The 22,198-nt window shown below is 40.0% G+C and overlaps 1 protein-coding gene across 4 annotated transcripts in view; it reads left to right on the top strand.

The window, feature by feature from the left end:
* The window catches only part of wnk2 (WNK lysine deficient protein kinase 2), a 173,402-nt gene that overhangs the window by 109,613 nt on the left and 41,591 nt on the right, over positions 1-22,198 (top strand). For all 4 annotated transcript variants that reach the window (XM_043708025.1, XM_043708024.1, XM_043708023.1 and 1 more), the window contains 2 exons: positions 607-726; positions 1,067-2,289. In XM_043708025.1, the coding sequence (XP_043563960.1) occupies positions 607-726; positions 1,067-2,289 (1,343 nt within the window). The remainder of the gene's footprint in view (positions 1-606; positions 727-1,066; positions 2,290-22,198) is intronic.

Here is a 22,198-nt window from a genome sequence, read left to right as displayed (position 1 = left end):
CCTAGAGAAACACCAATGTTGACTGTCGAGAAGTGAAAAGAGGGGCAAAGAGAGGTGGCTTTGGTTACAACAGAATGTTTTCTTTGCTGGACATAGTTATTCCAGAGGGGTTAGGAGTTATGTATGGAGACCCTGTGGAGTCTCCAGTTTAGCATACCATAAAGGAATTGCGTGGAAATTGAATTTTTCCTGAGATGTTTATTCAACAGTCCATTTGAATTGGAGACTTCTGATGAAATTGACTGGAATATTTCGTTTAAAAAAAAAGTTAGAACAGGCACTGTATAGTGAATGGCATAGCATTCCATTGTCATAATACAACATTTTGCAGCTTATCACTTTCTTGAGTATTGGGTGGTGGTCAATAATTGATGACCCAGCCAGTGGCACCCACATTCAATTAATGAATAGTAGAAAAATTCCTCCATCAGAATATTAAGTTGTTTCAGGTAACTCAGGTAATGTAGCAAATAGCATATTTCTCTGAGGTGAGAGAGGATCTACAAAATAAGAGCTGAAACATTAAGCAAATAGTGATATTTTGATAATGTGATATGTTAAGGTGATGAACAAGCAAATTCTAATAAACTGTTTAATCTTTATTAGTCCTGCATACGGGCCGAAGATGGTTTATTGTATGTCCAGTTGTGGAAAATACTGCAACAGACCTGTCAGAATCTGCATCAGATATTCATTCAACTCAGCCGCAGCCAGCTGCTACTCTGGGTATAATTTAAGTTTTCATAACTGTGGAGATTGTTTTAGTTTCAATTGCACAGAGGTTGATATTTTATCAATATGAGAAAAATGAAAGAAGAATGTTCTTCACAAATGTGGCATAGAAATGTTTCACGTGCAAGTCCATAAAATAATTCAACATTTTACATCCTATTTGATACATATTAATGCTCTGATAGTAATTTAGTTTTGCTACTTGAAATATTAATTATTTGCTGTAAGTTAATTTTAACTTGAATGAATAGATGTGAAACAAGTCTATAATTAGTTTCTAAATTTGCAAAAAAAAATTCTTCATTACTAACACCTTTTGTATTCACTATTTCAGAAGCAGAACTAGGAATTGATGATGAGCAAGTTGAACCAATAGCATCTGCTACAAATGATAGTATCACTGGTCATCATAATGTATCTCCACCTTTGGTACCAATGCTGTCTAATATTACTCATCCAACAAATTTAGCTGCACCAGCAACAATGTCACCCCTTATTTCTATGCTGTCAATCCAAGCAGAGGATAAAACCCTAAATGAAGCACAACAGAGCAGTCACCACATATATACTGCTGTTTCCAATGGATCGGATATTTCACTTCAAAGCCAAGTTGCAGTTCATGAGCATTTAGAAATTTGTTCTGCATCTGTGGTTCCATTGCAGTCAGAGGAAGAACAATTGGATTTGGTTTATAGCCCCCCTGTGGTTGTAGATGTGTCATGTTGTCCAGATGTTCACCCTATTCCAATCCAACCAATATCTATCCAAGCAGAGCATAATTTTCCTACTCAATATTCTGAACCTAGCCCAATTCGTAGTGTGGTCTCGGAGCACCAGTCTGTACTACCAGCCTGCATTCCTGACGTTACTCCAAAGTCTGTTGTAAAACAGCAACCTTTTGCAAACCAGATGCAATCAGCTGTCTGCATTTCTGGAGCAGTCATTAATACAGCAATGGGTTCTCAGCCCCAGAGTCCAGCACAAGTAGTTCCAGGTGTTAACCAGCAATATGCAGCACAAGTGCCGTCTCAGTCAATTACTTTGACTGGTATTATTAGCAGTCAGCAACAACTTTCTGTTGTGGTTGAATCAGACAGTGAAGGACCACGTAAAATTGAATTTGTAGATAGTACAATAAAGACGCTGGATGAAAAATTACGCACTTTATTATATCAAGAACCTGGTGGAATTCTCCCTGCACATCCTGCTGCAGAGTGTTCTGAAACTGCTGCTCTGGGAGAGGTGGGTTGCACTGAAGAACTTTATGCTGAGCCCCTTGGTGAAGTCCTAAATGCTGCACTTTCTGTGGCTGTTTCTGTTCACGATGTAAAGAATATAGATGCACCTATCCATTCTGTGTTACCAATAACCCAAGTCCCTATTATGGGGTCACCACCAAGTTTGCACTCTTTGCCTGCAGAGTTGCCTGAAGAAACTTCTAATCAAGTTGTTCTTAGAGAAGTTCTGTACCAGGAAGTGAAAGCACCAGTATTACCTGTAATGGGAGACTCCATTTTGGCTTCAACAACTCTAGAGACTGGATCCACTGATATTACTGTAAGTCTTGTTTACTTTCTGATTTGTTTTTGGAAGTTGGTTTGCTGTTGAATTTTAAAAATTTGATTTTCTAAATTGTCACTGCATAAATGTATTGTTTATTTTGTATAATAAATTCCAGTAGATTGCTTAAAGTTCAGATAGAATTAAATTTTCAAACTTAATGTTACTTGAATTTGTGACTGGTAGAAAAATTGCAAGCTAACTTGTAATGGCAATTTTGAAGAGGTATTCTCCCAGTTTTTTTGTACTTGAGTGAAAGATGGTATTGAAAGAATCTGAAAGACTGATTGCTTACATATTATAATTATTCAGATTCTTAATGTGAATGATAAAATAAAATCTCCATTTGTTTAAGCTGGTATCAAATTTTAAAAGATTAGCCTAGCGTGTAAATTTTGAAGAATGTCGTTTTAAAAAAAAAGGGCGCTTATTCCAGTGTTGCTAATGCACTCAAAATTGATTATACTGATAAATATTTTGGTAATTTGATGCAGAATCAAAATCCCAGTTTAAGACCAAAGTGCAATACTTTAGTTTCAAATCAAGCAGTAACTGATATGAATTAAATGAATAATCTCTGCTAAGTATTTTTTGAATGGTGTTTTTCTTGATGTTGATGGCTAGAAAAATTTGGTGTACAATATTCCCTGTAATTTCATTTGCTGCTGTGTAGACCTCTGTGCACAGCAGTAGCTTTTGGAAAACAGAAGCCATTTGTTAGCACATTGATATGTGCAAACCTCCCTGTGACTGCACAGCTTAGAGGGAACATTGTTTTGTCTTCCTTGTACAGTTATGAATTGGATAAACAAGTGGCATGTTCATCTTCTTCATTGCAAAGGGATTCAAGTATAAGAAACAAGTTTTGTTGTGGGGATGTAGAGCTTTGATGAGATGGCACTCATGTACTTTCTGCAGTTTTGACCTCAAGATTTAGAGAAGGATATATTTACATTGCAGGTATGTAGTACAGAGAAGGTTTAGTAGATTTATTCCTGGGATGAGAGGTTTGACTATTGAAGAGAGTCAGTCAATGGGCCTGTACTCTCTGGAATTCAGAAAATGAGAGTTGATCTCAAAGAGCTTGTACAGTAGACATTGAGATTCACCGATCTCAAAATGAGGACTGGGCTGAGGAGAAATATCTTCACTCCAATTACTGTGTCTCTTTGGAATTCTCAGGGGATTGTGGGTATTCTATGGTCAATTAAATTTAAGTTGAAATAGAAAATGTTTTTAGTTTCAACAATTTAACAGGTAATGGGAGTGAACAGGAAAATGGAGATAATGACACTGAATATCAGCTAGTTCTGTATTAGATGCTGAGGTAACTTTGAAGGACTTGCGGCCTACTCCTGATATTTCTTATTTTCTTGAACTAAAATCTCACAACTAAGATCAGCCCATGAGCTCTTACTCTCTTTCACAACCCCAAATTTATAACTTGCATTCAAATCTGCTTCATGATCTACAAGCAAAACAACCTGAACATTTCCCTGAAATATACCATGAATTGAGAGTGCATGATGTAATGGTGACTACATTAGTAAAGTTCCTACTGATTGGTATTGTCTGGATGTTGTCATCTAGTTGGGAATATTGCCTATTTCACAGGGATATCCTGTTTGTTAAGAATACCCTAAGTCAAAATGTAGCCACTAGTCTGCCAGATGATTTAAAGAATAAATGGATGACCTCAGATCCTGAACTTTAATCGTTTACTGCAATGCCAATCTCTACTTTCTATTATTTTTTCCATTACAAAGTTTATTTTAAACTCTAAGCACAGCATTGTTGACTGTTCTACCTGTCCTCGCTGTTAATTAATTGTACTGTTGGTTCAATATCTGAATTTGGAAAACAATGCTTGTTTGACTGTAGGCTCAGTAGGGGATTAGGATTGAGGATGAAAGCTTTGGTAGGGTGCTTTCTTATGGATCATCAAAAAGATTCTCTACTGTGCCCTCACACACTGGACAAAGGCTGACATTTCAATTCTGAAATTTTGAACACAGACCTAACCCAGCTCAGGAGCAGTGAAAATCTGCACTTACGTGACTGTCTTTTGCATCTGAGGTTTTCACAGTAAGGTCTCTATGGGCTTGCCATACCTAACTCTTTTAATATTTGACCAGTGGGAGTCTTACTGTCTGAAACAGTTCCCTAGAATTGATCATCTTTGTGGACAAAGATGGGCATTAAAGGTCAATTCCACCTGGCCATTCAAGCATAAAGATCTCTGTCAGGCTTTTGAATGTTTTCACGGACAAGGTGAAGAGACTGTTGGTGCGAAGGTATTCTTTTTCCCCAGCAGGTGAAGAATACCATGTAGCTGATCCAGTTGCTCTTTTGCCATTGAGCATCCATGTATTGTATTTATATACTACCTTTAAATAATAAGGATGAGGAATTTGTCACTGTGGGAGTCATTGTCACAGGATGGGTTACCTTTTCTTAGCCAATTAGAGATCCTTTTAGCAAAGGTTAAAGTCTTTGCTGACCCAACTGCAGCAATGTTGCGTTGCTTTTAGCTTTGGCACTGGACCTAAGAGGAGAATCCAGCCAGCCATGGTTTCAGCCACATCCTGACTTTGCACTGCTTCGAGCTGAGCGTGCTTAGAACACCTACATGATCAAAGTGGAAGAGTGCATCTGCAGACCTTACTTTCTCCTCTGAACCCCTGAGCCTTGAGTTCCTATTCCCTTGGGAGGCAGTTTGCCTTCCCAGGCAGTGTGCAACCAAAAGGTGCCAGCTTAGGAGGAAAAATAGCCACCAAATGAGGGACGAGAGACTGAGCAAGCAGTGGTATTATTACCAAGGTCATCCTCTTCGCCGTTGCCAATTGCTCTTGGGAAGGTAGTGATGTGTTAACCTTCTATTAACATCAGTGTGCATTTATGTCAGAGTACCAAACTAACCACGTATTTCTGCATTCAGTGTGAATAGTGAATATAATACAGAATTAAGTCATTGCTGACATATAGGATATGATCTTTCAGGATTATGTACATGTGAGTGAGATGCAAATGTCCATGGCAATGCTTCACAAACTATTTTCTGGAGATATAAATTGGGGAGGGGGTGGGAAGGTAGCTGAGAGTGCGATAGTTAGATGGAAGCGGGGGTAATGGTGATAGATCGGAGAGGAGGAGTCGATAGGCAGGAAGGAAGATGGACATGTCATGAGGTTGGTGCCAAGTTGGAAGGTTGGAAGTGGGATATGGTGAGGGAAGGGAAATGAGGAAGCTAGTGAAGTTCACATTGATGCCATGTGTATAGAGGTCCCAAGGCAGAAGATGAGGTGTTCTTCCTCCTGGCGTTGGGTGGTTAGGGTGTGGAGGCACTCGGCCAAGGACATGCAAGTCCTTGGCATCCTCTAACTTTCCAACTTGGCACTGCCCTCATGATCTGTCCTACCTGTCCATCTTCCTTCCCACCTATCTGCTCCAACCTTCTGTCCGACCTATCATCGTTACCCCACCTCCATCTATCTACCGCACGCTCAGCTGTGGTGGCATTTGTGAAGAGAACGCAGAGTTTGTTTTGAGGCCAGTGACCCTCCTTCAGAGTGGGTCCAGTGAAATGCAATGAAGTTCCAGCAGTCTTAACAGTTTGGTGATGATCCAGAGAAAATTCACTGAAACTTGACGCACTGTCATTTCTACTTATCAATTGTGTTTAAAATACTAACACTTAAAATGGGGTGAGTAAGGTCATAGCACCGTGGCACAAGGGCCATTCACGACGAGGAGAAAAAAAGAAATGTAGTTATAATTGGGTATAGTATAGTCAGGGGATTCAACATTATTTCTGTGACCAGGATCAAGAGTCCCAAAGGCTGGCTTGCCTTATGGAAAACGTTAAAGGATGGGAGGAGGGCACAGGAGAGGCTATTCAAATTTCCAGAGCAAATAGGACAGAGTATATGAAAATGCTCAGGAATCTAACTTCAGGCATGGCAGATCTGGGGGCAACAATGAATAGGGGTGGACTCAGCAGGATTGAGTGTGGTGTACTTAAATGCATACAGTATTCAAAGAAAGGTAAACAAGCTTGTCATGTTGATTTGAAATTGACGTGTACAATGTTGTGGCTATTGCATAGACAGGGTTAGAAGGGAATCGAGGCTGGCAGTAAATATCTAAGGATACTCAAAATGACGGGCAGATGGGCAGATGAAGTAGGGTTGCCTTGTTATTATGAAATGAAATTGATAGTAAGAAGTGATTATACTTTCAAAAGGAGTAGAATCTATGTGGTTAGAGTTGAAGAATTTCAAAAGAAAAAGGACTGATGACAGTTATGTACAGGCCTCCTAGCCATATTCAAGAAATGGGAAATGAGTTAGGAGGAAAATTAAGTTGGTAGTAGATCTCAAGAAAAGGAGATTTTTTTTTTTTTTGGAGCAATTTATGGTAGAGCCCACTAGGGAACAGGCAATTCTCAATCTGGTCATGTGAAATGAGGCAGACTTAGAGAGCTAAAGGTGAAGGAATCTCTAGGGGGCAATGGCACCAATATGATAGAATTCACACTGCAGTTTGAGAGAAGAAATTTAAATCAGATGTAATGTTATTGTAGCTGAGTAAAGGTAATATAAAAGACATGAGGGAGGAGCTGGACAGATTTGATTGAAAAGGGAGCCGGGCAGGGAAGACAATGGAGCGGCAATGGCACGGGTTTCTGAGGGTAATTTGGAAGGCACAGCAGAAATTCATCTCGAGGAAGAAACAGCATATTCAAAGGATGAGGCAACCAGGGAGCTCAGACAGTGTAACAGCAAAAAAAGAAACATATGATGTGATGAACATTACTGGGAAGTTACAGAATTAGAAAGTCTTAAAAATGAGCAGAGACTATCTAAAAATACAGTAAGGGGGGAGAGGTAATATTGCTAATAATCTGGCTAGTAATTTGTTTAGATATATCAATGGTAAGAGTGAGGCAAGGGTAGACACTGGACTGCTGGAAAATGAGTCTGGAGAAGCTGAAATAGGGAATAAAGAAATTGTAGAGGAACTGAATAGGTACTTTGCATCAGTCTCCTTGGTGAAAGGTGCCAACAAGAACTTCAAGAGATTTAGGGCAGCAATGAGTGTCATGGGCATCACTCGGGAGAAGGTGCTGGGAAAGTTGAAATATCTGAAGGTGGATAAATCATCCACCCCACATGGACCACACCCAAGAGTTCTGAAGGAGGTAGCTGAGCAGATTGTGGGAGCATTAGGAGTGATTTTTTAGGTATCACTGGAGTCAGGGAGGGTTCCAGAGGGTTGGAATATGAGTAACGTAACACTCCTGCTTAAGAATAGAGGGAGGCGGAAGATGGGAAATGACAGATCGATTAGTCTAACCTCTGTCATTGTTAAGATTTTAGAGTCCATTATTAAAGGAGAGATTGTAGAATACTTTGAAGTGCATGGTAAAACCAAGGCTGAGTCAGCTTGGCTTCATCAAGGGGAGGGGATGCCTACCAAACCTGTTAGAACTCTGAGGAGGTAATAAGCAAATTAGGCATAAGAGAGCCAGTGGATCTATTTGGATAGTCAGAAGGCCTTTGACAAGGTGCCATGCAGGAGACTACTGAATAAGATAAGTGCTCATGGTGTTAGGATCAAGGTGCTGGCATGAATACAGGATTGGCTGACTGGCAGAAGACAGAGTGGGGATAAAGGGGTCTTTTTCAGATAGCAGCCGGTGTCAATGTTAGGATCACAACAATTCACCTTGTACACTAATGACCTGGGCAAAGGAACTGAGGGTATTGTTGCTAAGTTTGCAGATGGCACATGAATAGGTGGAGGGACAGGCAATGTTGAGGTGGGGAGTGTCTGCAATAAAAGTTAAAAATAAAACTTCTAAATGGGCCTGAATCTCTGCTAAACTGCTTGTATTCAGAATTTCTAAGCAATAAATGTAACTGCAAGCATTGACTGGACAAACAGGCAAGTTTTCTTCTCAATCTAAGCATTGAGGTGCAATGTTTCAGTTAAATGTCTTTGTAGATCCCCTCTCTCTCTCTCCAGGTCTCTTCACTCAGATCTGAAGTAGCAGAAATGAGGATGGGTGGAAGTGAAACCAATGAGGCTGGGGCAAAGTGAGTCTACACAGGAGAAGAAAAGATTGGAAGAGGGATGGAGTTGTAAGGTGCATGGAGGAAGAGGGGATGGGGTCAAGGAGAGGAGCAGCAAAAGAGAGCTGTTGACTGACTACAAAAGAGAGAGCAATTTCGACTCTTTCAACAAAGGAATCGTATATTCTGTGAAAGTTACTATCATGATGAACTTCAATTGGATAATTTAATACTGAACAGTGACAAGGAACAAATATGCAACAGTTTAGCAGTGACCTCCCCTGTCTGTATAAAGTGCATTGACAGTTATGGCTTTTTGTGTATTGCTGTCAGTTTTATTGTTTGAAGTATTGTTGCTAAAATGTGTTTATATTCTTATGCCAATTTAAATACTATAGTGTGTTGATATTAATGCTTTCTTTGCGTGTTGTGAATTTGTTTACTGGAGCAAGGATGGTTATTAAGGATATTATTGAATACTTCTGCTTTGAGAGTCCACAAACCCATTTGTAATGCAACTGTGACTGCAACACCCAATTACAGAGTTAGTGGGAATGAACAAAGCCCCAGAACAAATATAAAGAGTACAGCACAGGAACCGGCCCTTCAGCCCACCAAGACTAAGCCGACACATGATGCCTTTCTGAACTAAAACTCCTTTGCCTCTATGTTGTCCACATTCTTCTGTTCCTTATCTATTCATACATCTGTCAGATTTGCGATGGTATCTGCCTCAGTTGTCTGCCATCTTCTGTTAAAAAAAAAAGCTTGCCTCTTCCATATCCTTTGGTCTTCCTTCCTTTTACCTTAAACCTATTTCCACTAGTAATTGACATATCTACGTCAGGAAAAAGACTCTGACTATCGATTCTATTTATATCTCTCATCACTTTGTAAACTTCTATCAGTTCACCCATCATCCTTTGATGTTCAAGTGAAAACAGTCCAAGTTTTTCCAATCTTTCTTCATTGCTTATACCCCCAAACCAGGCAACATCCTGGTAAATTATTTCTTTACCCTCTCCAAATCTTCCACATCTTTCTGGTAGTGCGGTAACCATCACTCTGTACAATATTCCAAAGGTGGCCAAATTAAAGTTATTGGTAGCTGCAACATGATTTGCCAATTTTTATACTTGGTGCCCTGATTGATGAAGGCAAGCATGCCATGCCTCCTTGACCACCGTTTCCACTTAGGTTGCCAGTTTGAGTGGATTGGACCTGTACCCCTGTGATCACCCTTTATGTTGATGCTATTAAGAGTTCTGCCATTTACTGTATGCTTTCCTCCTGCATTAGATATTCCAATGTGCATCACCTCATATTTGTGCAGATTAAACTCCATCTGCCATTTCTGCACCCAAATCTCTAGCCTATCTATATCCTGCTGTATCTTCTGGTAATCTTGCACACTATCTGCAGCTCACCCAATCTTTGTGTCATCACAAACTTACTAATTAGGCCACCTACATTCTCCCCCAAATCACTTATATATGTTACAAACAACAGTACTGATTTCTGCAGAATACCAATAGTTGGAGATCTCAATCTGAGAAACACTCTTCCATCTCTCCTCTGTCTTCTATGACTAAGCCAGTTCTGTATCCATCTTACCAGTGTACTGTGGATGCCATGTGACTTCACCTTTTGTATCAACTTGTAATGATGGATCATCTTAAAGGCCTAATGTCCTTGTGGAAAAATATTATTTTGACCCTTGGTATATATGCACTTATTCACCAAAAATGCCAGGAAAAATTATCTAATCAAGTGCAAATGAATTTTTAATGGTATCTTAAATTTTAATTACTGTCAAGCCTCTCCGGCACTAAATATTAAACTTTAAATATTTTGTTATCTCAGTACTTCATGTATTAATTATTGGCAATTTTATAAAGACAGACTTTCATTTCTATATTAGTTATCCTCTTTCATTTGACTTTTTTTAAAAGTTGATTTACATTTCTTTATTAGACTGTACCTGTTTCTAGAGGATCTTCACTTTGGGTGGTTAAAGAGATATGCTTTTGCTTACTACATTTTCAGATTCGAGTTGCCCTCGAGAATGTGCTTTGCTATATCCTGATGACCATAGTTATTTTTTTCTCGCTGAAATCCATGTAAAGTCTGAATTGCTGGGAGCATAATGAACTATGAGAAATATTTAATCACCACTGATAGCAAAATCCCCATAATAACTTTTGGTGGTGATAATAGCTGAAGGAGCAAAGTTCCCTGCTAGTCATAGAATGATGCTATAGAATCTTTTACACACACCTGAGCAGTGCATAGAATCCTGGTGTAGCATCTTTATCAAAAGACAGCACTTCCAGTGTACACTCAATACATAGTGGGCATAAACCCAATAGAGAGAAATGATTGTTACCAGATAAGATAAACTAACATTTAATTAATGCTAATGCCGGGGGAGAGACAAATCTTGTTATTTGTCTCTGCAGCATTTAATCTGACTACAGTACTTATAATGTCACAATTAATACATTTGAGTTATTTATAATTTACCTTTTATGATCTCAGCTAATGTTGTTACCTGATAAGTTAGGGGTGGCACGCTGGCTCAGTGGTTATCATTGCTGCGCTTCCGGATCAGCGACTCGAGTTCAGTTCAACCCTTGGGTAACTGTCTGCGCAGTTTTCATATTCCCCTTATGCCTGCATAGGTTTCCTCTGGGTACTCTGGTTTTCTCCCACAGTCCAAAGGTGTGCAGGTTAGGTGAATTAGCCATGGTAAATTGTCCATAGTTTTGCAGACTTGTGCAGGCTAGGTGTGTAAGCCATGGGAAATGGAGGGTTACAGGGATAAGTTCGGGGAGTGGGTCTGGGCAGGATGCTCTTCTGAGATTGGTGTGGACTCTAGCCAAATGGCCTACTTCCACAATGTAGGAATTCTATGATTCTAAATCAGATCACTGACAAAAATCTGGTTTGATGAACGCACTTAGATTTGAGTTTGATTTCAACAAAGTGGTCTCTCACTGAAACGTAAGTATGCAATGCTGTAAATTTTGCTTTAACAATAAAACAGAAGTTTATTACAAAAGAAATGGTGAAATAGTTTGGATTATTTCATCTGCTTATAATATAAATTCAATAATTTTAAAGATGCTCAAAGTATAATCCATTCTTTTATTCACTCGTGGGTCGTGGGTGTTGCTGGTTGGCCAGCAATTTTATTTGCTGAGCCTAGTTGCACTTGAGAAGGTGGTGGTAAACTGCCGCCTTGAACTGCTGCAGTCCACATGATGTAATTTGGCACACAATGCCCTTAGGGAGTTTCAGGATTTTGACCCAGCTCCAGTGAAGGAATGGCAATATATTTCCAAGTCAGAATGCTGAGTGACTTGGAGGGGAACTTGCAGGGTGTAGTGTTCCTATGTGTCTGCTGCCCTTCTTTTTCTAGATGGAAAAGATCTTGGGTTTGGAAGTTGCTGTCTAAGGATCTTCAGTGAATTTCTGCATTGTTTCTTGTACACACTACTGCCCTGAGCGGTGGTGGAAGGATTGCATGCGCTGCCTTGTCCTGGACAATGTCAAACTACTTTAGTGTTGTTGGAGTTGCACTTAACTAGACAAGTAGAGTATTCCATTACATTCCAGGCATCTGCCTTGTAGATGGGGGACAGGCTTTCGGGGTTCAGGAGGTGAGTAAATTATCACAGTATTCCGAACCTCTGACCTGCTCTTGTAGCCCCTGTATTTATGTGGCAAGTCCAGTTTCTGGTCAATGGTAACTCTAAGGGATTCAATGATGGTAATACCATTAAATGTTGAGGGGCAGTGGTTAAATGGTCTTTGCTGCGCATTTATGTGGCATGAATGCCACTTGTCAATCCAAGCTTGCATATTGACCAGATCTTGTTTCATTTGAAAATGGACTGCTTCAGTATCTTTGGAGTCATGAATAGTGCTGAACATTGTGCAATCATTGGCGAACACTTCCACTTCTGACCTTATGGTGGAGAGAAGTTCATTGATGAAGCAGCTGAAGATGTTTGGGCTGAGGACATTACTCTGAGGGACTCCAGCATTGATGTCCTAGAGTTGAGATCACTGACCTCCAAACACTTTCCTATGTGCCAGGTATTACTCCAACCAACAGAGAGTTTGCTTTGATACCCATTGATTACAGTTTTGCTCTGGTTAGGTTTCCTTTATATTCAGGACTCCTAAGACTCCTTTAAGAATTGAAAAGAAGCTAAACAGTATTTGTACAGTAACCAAAACACTCCCATTTCTGTACCGAAAGCACCACTTGCACGATACTTCACCAGACTCCTTGTGCTTAACATCTTGATCCGTTTTAGTCATTTGTCCTTCAATGTTTTGGCAGGGAGGATGCTTCCCTAGGATAGCTGTGATAGCTTATTTCTGGAGCTGTTCTATACCTGTTTAAATATATGTTCCTTTAGGTAGCCTCTTCAGGCTTTTATCCCAACATTCATGGGCTGTCAACAGCACTAGCTTCTCTCTTTAAGGTAACTTAGTTCACTATACAGCCTTTCATCTCAGGAACACTAGCCTCCACAGGTATCCTATTACAAGAACTTCATAAAACTAGCCCATTCAAAGTCAAAAGTGAAACTGAAAGTCTCCCCCTCTCAGCTATGGACTTTTTCTTCAGCTTAAAAATAAGTTCCACAATTCTTCAACAAACTTGGAGGCCCCATTATTTCTTTGCTGGGTCACAAAACAATCTGAATAAACAAAAGTTGATTAATACTGCACAAAACCCATTCGCTCTAAAGTTGGGCTTCATAAACTACTTCTAAAAGAAATCACTGTGTTTATCGAAATACTTACAAGTTAATTATTGATTCCGACACAGAAAATATACCAATTATTAACTTAACCGGAAACCCAAGCACTTACACAATAATTAATATTCTTTGTTATGTAAATCACGTTTCACATCACAACTATTCGATACTTGATCAAAAGTAAGTGCTCAGTCTCTTTTGTAATTGCAGTTATTTCAGAAACCTACTACACAAGTGATCAGTGGGCAACTCTAATTTTTTGCTGTTTAAATTTTGAACGACCAATCAATGAATTTATGTAACTTAAATTTTAAAGTTAACATATTATCACAAGTAAAATCAATAAAACTCCCTTTTAGCTTTTTATCTGTATTGGAAGAGTTTAAAAGCCTGTTATATTTGTGTGGTTCTTTTTAAAAGATGCTGGCTAGTACACATTGATTCTTAATTTTGTACATAATGTCCATTCTTGACATATTTGCAGGTAGCATGAATTTCAGATAAAACATGATCTTAGCATTCTTGTAACTTCAAGGCAGAAGACCCTTAAGTTCAGATCATGTTGAAATATATGATATGTAATGACATTACCATTGCTGAATCTCCATTTCATCAACATATGAGGTGTACTATTGATCAGAAGCTGATTTGGACAAGCCATATAAATTCCATGGCTACTAAAGCAGATTGGGTGTTAGGAATTCTGTGCCGATTAACTCTCTTCTTGTCTCCTCAGAACTTTTTACTATCCCCAGGCCAAGTAACAAGTGTGCTTGAATATGATCTGCTTATCTGGATGAATGCAACTTTAGCTATATTTGAAAAGCTCAATACCATCCAGTACGCAGCAATCTACTTGATTGGCATGCTGTCTACTACCTCAAAAATTAATTCCCTATACTGCCAATGCACAGTGACAGTGTGTACCATCTTCAAGGTTGAATGCAGCCATTCACTAAGACTCCTTCCATGGCACCATTACTTCTACAAATGCTGAAGATGTTTGGGACCACCACCAGCAAGTTCCCTTCTGAGCTACACATTATCCTGATTGAGACTGTATTGTCATTTCTTCACTGTCAGTGTCAAAATGCCTGAACTCTCTTATCAACAGCTCTGAGAGTGTTACATAGAACATAACAGCGCAGTACAGGCCCTTCAGCCCTTGATGTTGCGCCGCCCTGTCATACTAATCTGAAGCCCATCCCACCTACACTATTCCATGTACGTCCATGTGCCTGTCCAATGATGACTTAAATGCAGTTAAACTTGGCAAATCTATTACCGTTGCAGGCAAAGCATTCCATACCCTTACTACTCTGAGTAAAGAAACTACCTCTGACATCTGTCTTATACCTACAAAGCTTCCACATCCTTCTTATAATGCGGTGACCAGAACTGTACACAAAACTCCAAGTGTGGCCCAAGTTTTGTACAGTTGCAGCATAACCTCCTGGTTCCGGAACTCAATCCCTCTATTAATAAAAGCCAAAACACTGTATGCCTTCTTAACAACCCTGTCAATCTGGCTGGCAACTTTCAGGGATCTGTGTACATGGACACCGAGATCTCTCTGCTCATCTGCACTCCCAAGAATCTTACCATTAGCCCTGTATTTTGCATTCCGATTACTCTGTCCAAAGTGTATCACCTCACACTTGTCCACATTAAAGTCCATTTGCCACCTCTCAGCCCAGCTCTGCATCCTATCTATGTCTCTCTGCAACCTACTACATCCTTTGTCACTATCCACAACTTCACCGGCCTTTGTGTCGTCCTCAAATTTACTAACCCACCCTTCTAAGCCCTCATCCAGGTCATTTATAAAAATGATGAACAACAGTGGACCCAACACCGACCCTTGCGGTACGCCACTAGGAACTATTGTCGCAATTCACTGGGTCAGTGTACTAAAAATCAAGTGCCACCATTCCCAATCCCTCAAAAATGTGAAAATTTGATTAAACCACCAAACTGCCCATTTTAGAGTCACAGAGATTTACAGCATGGAAACAGACCCTTCGGTCCAATCCGTCCATGACGACCCGATATCCCGACCCGATATCCCAACCCAATCTAGTCCCACCTGCCAGCACCCGGCCCATATCCCTCCAAACCCTTCCTATTCATAAACCAATTCAAATGCCTTTTAAAAGTTGCAATCGTACCAGCCTCCACCACTTCCTTGGGCAGCTCATTCTACACACGTATCACCCTCTGCGTGAAAACGTTGTCCCTTAGGTCTCTTTTATATCTTTCTCCTCTCACCCTAAACTTATGCCGGCTAGTTCTGAACTCCCTGACCCCAGGGAAAAGATTTTGTCCATTTATCCTATCCATGACCTTCATAATTTTGTAAACCTCTATAAGGTTACTTCTCAGCCTCCGACACTCCAGGGAAAACAGCCCCAGCCTATTCAGCCTCTCCCTATAGCTCAAATCCTCCAACCCTGGCAACATCCTTGTAAATCTTTTCTGAACCCTTTCAAGTTTCACAACATCTTTCCGATAGGAAGGAGACCAGAATTGCACGCAATATTCCAGCAGTGGCCTAACCAATGTCCTGTACAGCCGCAACATGACCTCCCAACGCCTGTACTCAATACTCTGACCATTAAAGGAAATCATACCTAACACCACCTTCACTATCCTATCTACCTGCGACTCCACTTTCAAGGAGCTATGAACCTGCACTCCAAGGTCTCTTTATTCAGCAACACTCCCTAGGATCTTACAATTAAGTGTATGAGTTGTGCTAAGATTTGCTTTCCCAAAATGCAGCACCTTGCATTTATCTGAATTAAACTCCATCTGCCACTACCCAGCCCATTGGCCCATCTGGTCAAGATTCTGTTGTAATCTGAGGCAATCTTCCTTGCAGTACACTACACTTCCAATTTTGGTGTCATCTGCAAACTTACTAACTATCCCTGTTACGCTCACATCCAAATCATTTATATAAATGACAAAAAGTAGAGAACCCAGCACCGATCCTTGTAGCACTCCACTGGTTCCAGGCCTCCATTCTGAAAAACAGCCCTCCACCACCACACGCTGTCTTTTACCTTTGAGTCAGTTCTGTATCCAAATGGCTAGTTCTCCCATGGGGAACCTTGTCGAATGCCTTACTGAAGTCCATATAGATTACATCTACTGTTCTGCCCTCATCAATCCTCTTTGTTACTTCTTCAAAAAACTCAATCAAGTTTCTGAGACATGATTTCCCATGCACAAAGCCATGTTGACTGACCCCAATCAGTCCTTGCCTTTCCAAATACATGTACATCCTGTCTCTCAGGATTCCCTCCAACTTGCCCATCACCGACATCAGGCTCACTGCTGTATAGTTCCCTGGTGTGTCCTTACCCCCCTTCTTCAACAGTGGCACCACATTAGCCATCTCCAGTCTTCCGGCACCTCATCTGTGACTATCGACGATCCAAATATATCAGCAAGAGGCCCAGCAATCACTTCCCTAGCTTCCCACAGAGTTCTCGGGTACAGCTGATCAGGTTCTGGTGATTTATTCACCGTTATGCATTTCAAGATATGCAGCACTTCCTCCTCTGTAATATGGACATTTTTCAAGGTGTTACAATCTATTTCCCTAAATTCTATATCTTTCATATCCTTTCAGCAAATACTGATACAAAATACTCATTTAGTATCTCCCCCATTTTCTGCGGTTCCACATAAAGGCCGCCTTGTTGATCTTTGAGGGGCCCTATTCTCTCCCTAGTTACCCTTTTGTCCTTAATGTATTTGTAAAAATCCTTTGAATTCTCCTTAATTCTATTTGCCAAAGCTATTTCTTGTCCCCATTTTGCCCTCCTGATTTCCCCCTTAAGTATACTCCTACTGCCTTTATACTCTTCTCAGGATTCACTCGGTTTATCCTGTCTATACCTGACATATGATTCCTTCTTTTTCTTAACCAACCCTCAATTTCTTTAGTCATCCAGCATTCCCTATACCTACCAACCTTTCCTTTCACCCTAACAGGAATATACTTTCTCTGGATTCTCATTATCTCATTTCTGAAGGCTTCCCATTTTCCAGCTGTCCCTTTACCTGCGAACATCTGCCCCCATCAGCATTTAAATGTTCTTGCCTAATACTGTCAAAATTGGCCTTTCTCCAATTTAGAACTTCAACTTTTAGATCTGGTCTATTCTTTTCCATCACTATTTTAAATCTAATAGAATTATTGTCACTAGCTCCAAAGTGCACCCCACTGACACCTCAGTCACCTGCACTGCCTTATTTCCCAACAGTAGGTAAAGTTTTGCACCTTCTCTAGTAGGTAAATCCACATACTGAATCAGTAAATTTTCTTGTACACATTTAACAAATTCCTCTCCTTCTAAACCCTTAACACTATGGCAGTCCCAGTCTATGTTTGGAAAGTTAAAATCCCCTACCATAACCACCCTATTTTTCTTACAGATAGCTGAGATCTCCTTACAAGTTTGTTTTTCAATTTCCCTCTGACTATTAGGGGGTCTATAATACAATCCCAATAAAGTGATCATCCCTTTCTTTTTTCTCAGTTCCACCCAAATAACTTCCCTGGATGTATTTCTGGGAATATCCTCCCACAGTGCAGCAGTAATGCTATCCCTTATCAAAAACGCCACTCCCCCTCCTCTCTTGCCTCCCTTTCTATGCTTCCTGTAGCATTTGTATCCTGGAACATTAAGCTGCCAGTCCTGCCCATCCTTGAGCCATGTTTCTGTAATTGCTATGATATCCCAGTCCCATGTTCCTAACCATACCCTGAGGTCACCTGCCTTCCCTGTTCGGCCCCTTGCATTGAAATAAATGCAGTTTAATTTATGACTCCTACCTAGTCCCTGCCTGCCCTGACTGTTTGACTCGCTTCTGTTCTCAACTGTACCAGTCTCAGATTGATCTCTTTCCTCACTATCTTCCCCCCCCCTTACGAGTTTAAATCCTCCCAAGCAGCTCTAGCAAATCTCCCTGCCAGTATGCGCACAGACAAGCACGCACTCCTATACACACACGGACACAGGTATACGCAGACACTCATACACACCCCTACAGATACACTCACGCATGCATCCTCTCACAGACTCCGATGCTCTACACTCTCATACACAGGCACATACACTCACTCTGTCACTCTAAACCCCCGCACCCCAGACAGACAGACAGACACACACACACACACACACATCCACATGCACACACATTCGTACACATTTGTAGGGTGATTTTATACTTGCAGAGTTACATTGTACTTTGCTCAAAAACTGCATGAATCCATGTAAGACTCTGTTAACTCACTTTTTTAGATTAGAATCAGTCTGAACATTATCAGTCTGAACAGACAGAGAACACTGGGCTAACACCTTCAAAATATTATCTGGCTAACGCCAATTGTTACAGTTAACCTGAGAATGTAATATTTTAAAAAAATGTTGTGATTTACATATGAAAGAAGTGAAACTAACATGGTATTCAAACAGATGAAAGACTCGACAAACAATCAAGGTATTTTTCAATGTATGATTTCAGTTACATCACACTGTAAACTTTTGCTATAAGTTCTGTGTCTTACAATTGTGTCCTCCACAACCACCTGATGAAAGAACGGTGCTCCGAAAGCTAGAACTTCCAACTAAACCTGTTGGACTATAACCTGGTGTTGTGTGATTTTTAACTTTGCCAGTATATTAGTCCCCTTCCAATTTAGGTGCAATATGTCCTTCTTCTACAGGTCACTTTCAGCCCAAAAGAGATACCAACGATCCAAAAATGTGAATCCTTCTCCCATCTACCAGCTCCTCAGCCATGCATTCATCTGCTCTATCCTCCTATTCCTGCCCTCACTAGCTCATAGCACTGGGAGTAATCCAGATATTACTACTCTTGAGGACCTCCTTTTTAAATTCCTGCCTAACTCTCTGTAATCTCCCTTCAGAATCTCAAGCTTTTTCCCTTCCTCTGTCATTGGTTCCAATGTGGACAGTGACCTCTTGCTGGTCCCTCTCCCCTGTGAGAGCATTCTGCACCCTCGAGACATCCTTGATCCTGGCACCAGGGAAACAACAACTGTTCTGATTTTTCGCTGCTGGCCACGGAAACTTCTATCTGTATCTCGGACTAGAGTCCCCTAACACAATTGATCTCTTGGAACCCGACGTACCCCTCGTTGCATTAGAGCCAGTCTCAATACCAGAAACTTGGCTGTTTGTGCTACGTTCCCCTGTGTATCGAACATCCCCTACATTTTCTAAAACAGCATTCTTGTTTAAAATGGGGATAGCCGCAGAAAACTCCTGCACTACTTGCCTACCTCTCTTACCTTTCCTGGAGTTAACCCATCCATGTGACTGTATCTGAGAACCCCCCATCCTTCCTCTAGCTGCCATCCATCACATACTATTGCTGTTGCAAATTCCTCATTGCCTATAACTGTCTCTCCGACCGATCCATTTGATCTGATAGGATTCGCAACCAACAGTATTTACTGCAGATATAATCCACAGTAACCCGTAAATTCTCCTTAAACTCCCACATCTGATAAGCGCATATCATTCTACTAAAGGCTATTTTTGTTCCTTGACAATCCACAGACCTAGAAAATAACACCATCTTATTTCTCTACAAAACACTGCCCCTGGTTAAATTAATAGTTACGGCTTATATTTTAAGTTTACTCAAGAAACATATCTCAAAAAACATACAATCAAGAAAAAAAACGCTCTACTCACTACTGCAGACTTTCTGTAAGCCATTTAAAAAAATTCACTTATCTGTTTCTGTGCTGTGACTTCCCCCAAACAGTTCCTCCCAGACCAATTATGAATTTCACTTTGTTAATTTTCCCAGATGCTTTAACTTATTCTTTTAACCTGCATTAGACAAGATGTATACCAGATTATTCGCATTAATATGTAAATAATTATTTATTGCAATCAAACTTGTTTTCACCAGTGGCAAAGTTAGACCAGAAGAATTCATCTAGAAACTGTAACTTAAACACTAACTCCTTTTCACACAGAAACGGACACAATTATAAACCTGATGTCGATATCATGGGTGGGTAAAAAAGAAATTGGGCAATGATAGTTTGGCGGCCCTATTTCAGACCACAGAACTTTTTGCATTTCCTTTTGATCCCTCTCAACTCTTAGATGACATAAGGTTGTGGTTTCATGGATTCTCAGTATTTCATTTGCTGTTTGAGCCGCTCTGAAGGTGGTTTTTCCCAGTTTCAACAGATTTGCAGAGAGATCAGCTTACAGGGCAAAGGTTTGGGAAAATAATTAACTGCTAATAATTTTCTTTTATTTCTCCATACCAAAGTGTGACAAAGAGAGATGGATGCTTTCTCTTTACAAGCTGACTGTTTCTGGCATGTTTTGTTCACGTGTGAGCCACTTCCCCAAGAACCAGTCAAGAGGTGGTTATTGTGTTGGCATCTGGTGTACCCATTGTGAATAGTGCCAATTGAAAAGTTAATCAATAAATTGTCTCTAGGCAGAATTGTCCTGAACACGTGCAGACATGCACACAAATAAAATCAGAGAAACATGAAATCACTCAGCTGTAAGGGCAGTGTTTGTTGACAGAAAAGTTAATGTTTTGGGTCGATGACCTTTCATCAGAACTTGTGATTTATTTAAAAAATCTTCAATAGTTGTCACTACCTAAAGGAATGCTGCTTCTTATCTATAATATTTAATTTTGACTGCCCAAGAGATTACGTGAGGTTTAGTTGATATCTACCATGGAAATATGTCAACTTTATGATGTTCAATCCTTGACATTCGTGAACTCGATAATAGCACAGACTTTGCATACCTAGAGTGGTACAACTTTGGCAATATCTTAGCGATTATTGATCTTTAATCACCCACCTGCTCCTCACCTCAAGTCACCTAACATTTAAATTGGGCAACACCATTAAGTTTATTTTTACTTTGATCACAAAACCCACTTCCTTGCAATGTCATACAAGAGGCTACTTGGCAGTTTGAGTTTGTGCTGATGATTTTGTTTTGGTTTTTGCACAAGTTATCTGATGTCGTCTAACTCTTTCTGCTCAATAATTTTTAATATTCTTCAAGCAAGCAATTTTATTTATACCCTCTCCTTCAAATCTAATTTCTAGCAGAAAATGCTAACTACTCTATTTGATGATTTTTAATCTAACTTTCCTGCTAATTTTCTGTGTTAACCTCATAGTTGTGCACTAATAGCAACAATTTTTCACCCTTTACCATACCAAGCACTTATAATGAAGATTGGAATCAGAGTTAATAATTCAGCCATTCAAATATATGGTGTTATTCAATTAGATCATAGTTGAACTAAATCTTTCTTCCACATATCCACCTTTGAAACATATCCCACAATTTTCTTCCCTACTTTACAAACAGAAAAACATTTAATTGACTGTGGCGTGCTTTTTGATGTCTGGAAAGGTGCTAACAATTAAATATTTCAATTGAACCAACATCTACAGCATATTGGATGAAAGAATTCTGCCCTTGTACTACACTGTGTAGAAAAGCAATCCCTTATTTTACTCTTTTATGGTCCAGCTCGAATTTTAAGATTTTGCTCATTTAGCATAAAATCCTCTGCTACTTCAAGGTCATCCCTTCATCTTTTCAACTCCAGCAAAGATTACTGTCTTGTCCGGTGCTTTCATAACTGGTAACACCTTTTCTATTTCTTGTATATCTTTGTTATGATTGTGTTTGCAAAGTTGTAGAGCATCACCATCACTTAAACTATAGGTTCCATTACTGAGCAAGCTATGCTGATATGTAATACCAGTCTGTACCCTGCTGGTAGCAAGGCCACAAACAACATAGAAGTTCCTTGTTTCGCATTTCCTTTTGTGATTTGTAGCTATGCTATCTTTTCCTCTTAACTGCTATTGTACAACCTGATGAAGGCAGTAATGTAAAACAGTGTCACATCTGAAATCAGGGATTTATGCATGTTATTTCAGGTTGAACTGTATTGGATGAAAGGAATGAAAAACTTGCATGTAAAGCATCTTCTGATTTTCAGGCT

The sequence above is a fragment of the Chiloscyllium plagiosum genome, chromosome 18 (genome assembly GCF_004010195.1).
Source record: "Chiloscyllium plagiosum isolate BGI_BamShark_2017 chromosome 18, ASM401019v2, whole genome shotgun sequence".
Classification (NCBI taxonomy): Eukaryota; Metazoa; Chordata; class Chondrichthyes; order Orectolobiformes; family Hemiscylliidae; genus Chiloscyllium; species Chiloscyllium plagiosum.
This window is presented reverse-complemented; position numbering and strand designations above follow the sequence as displayed.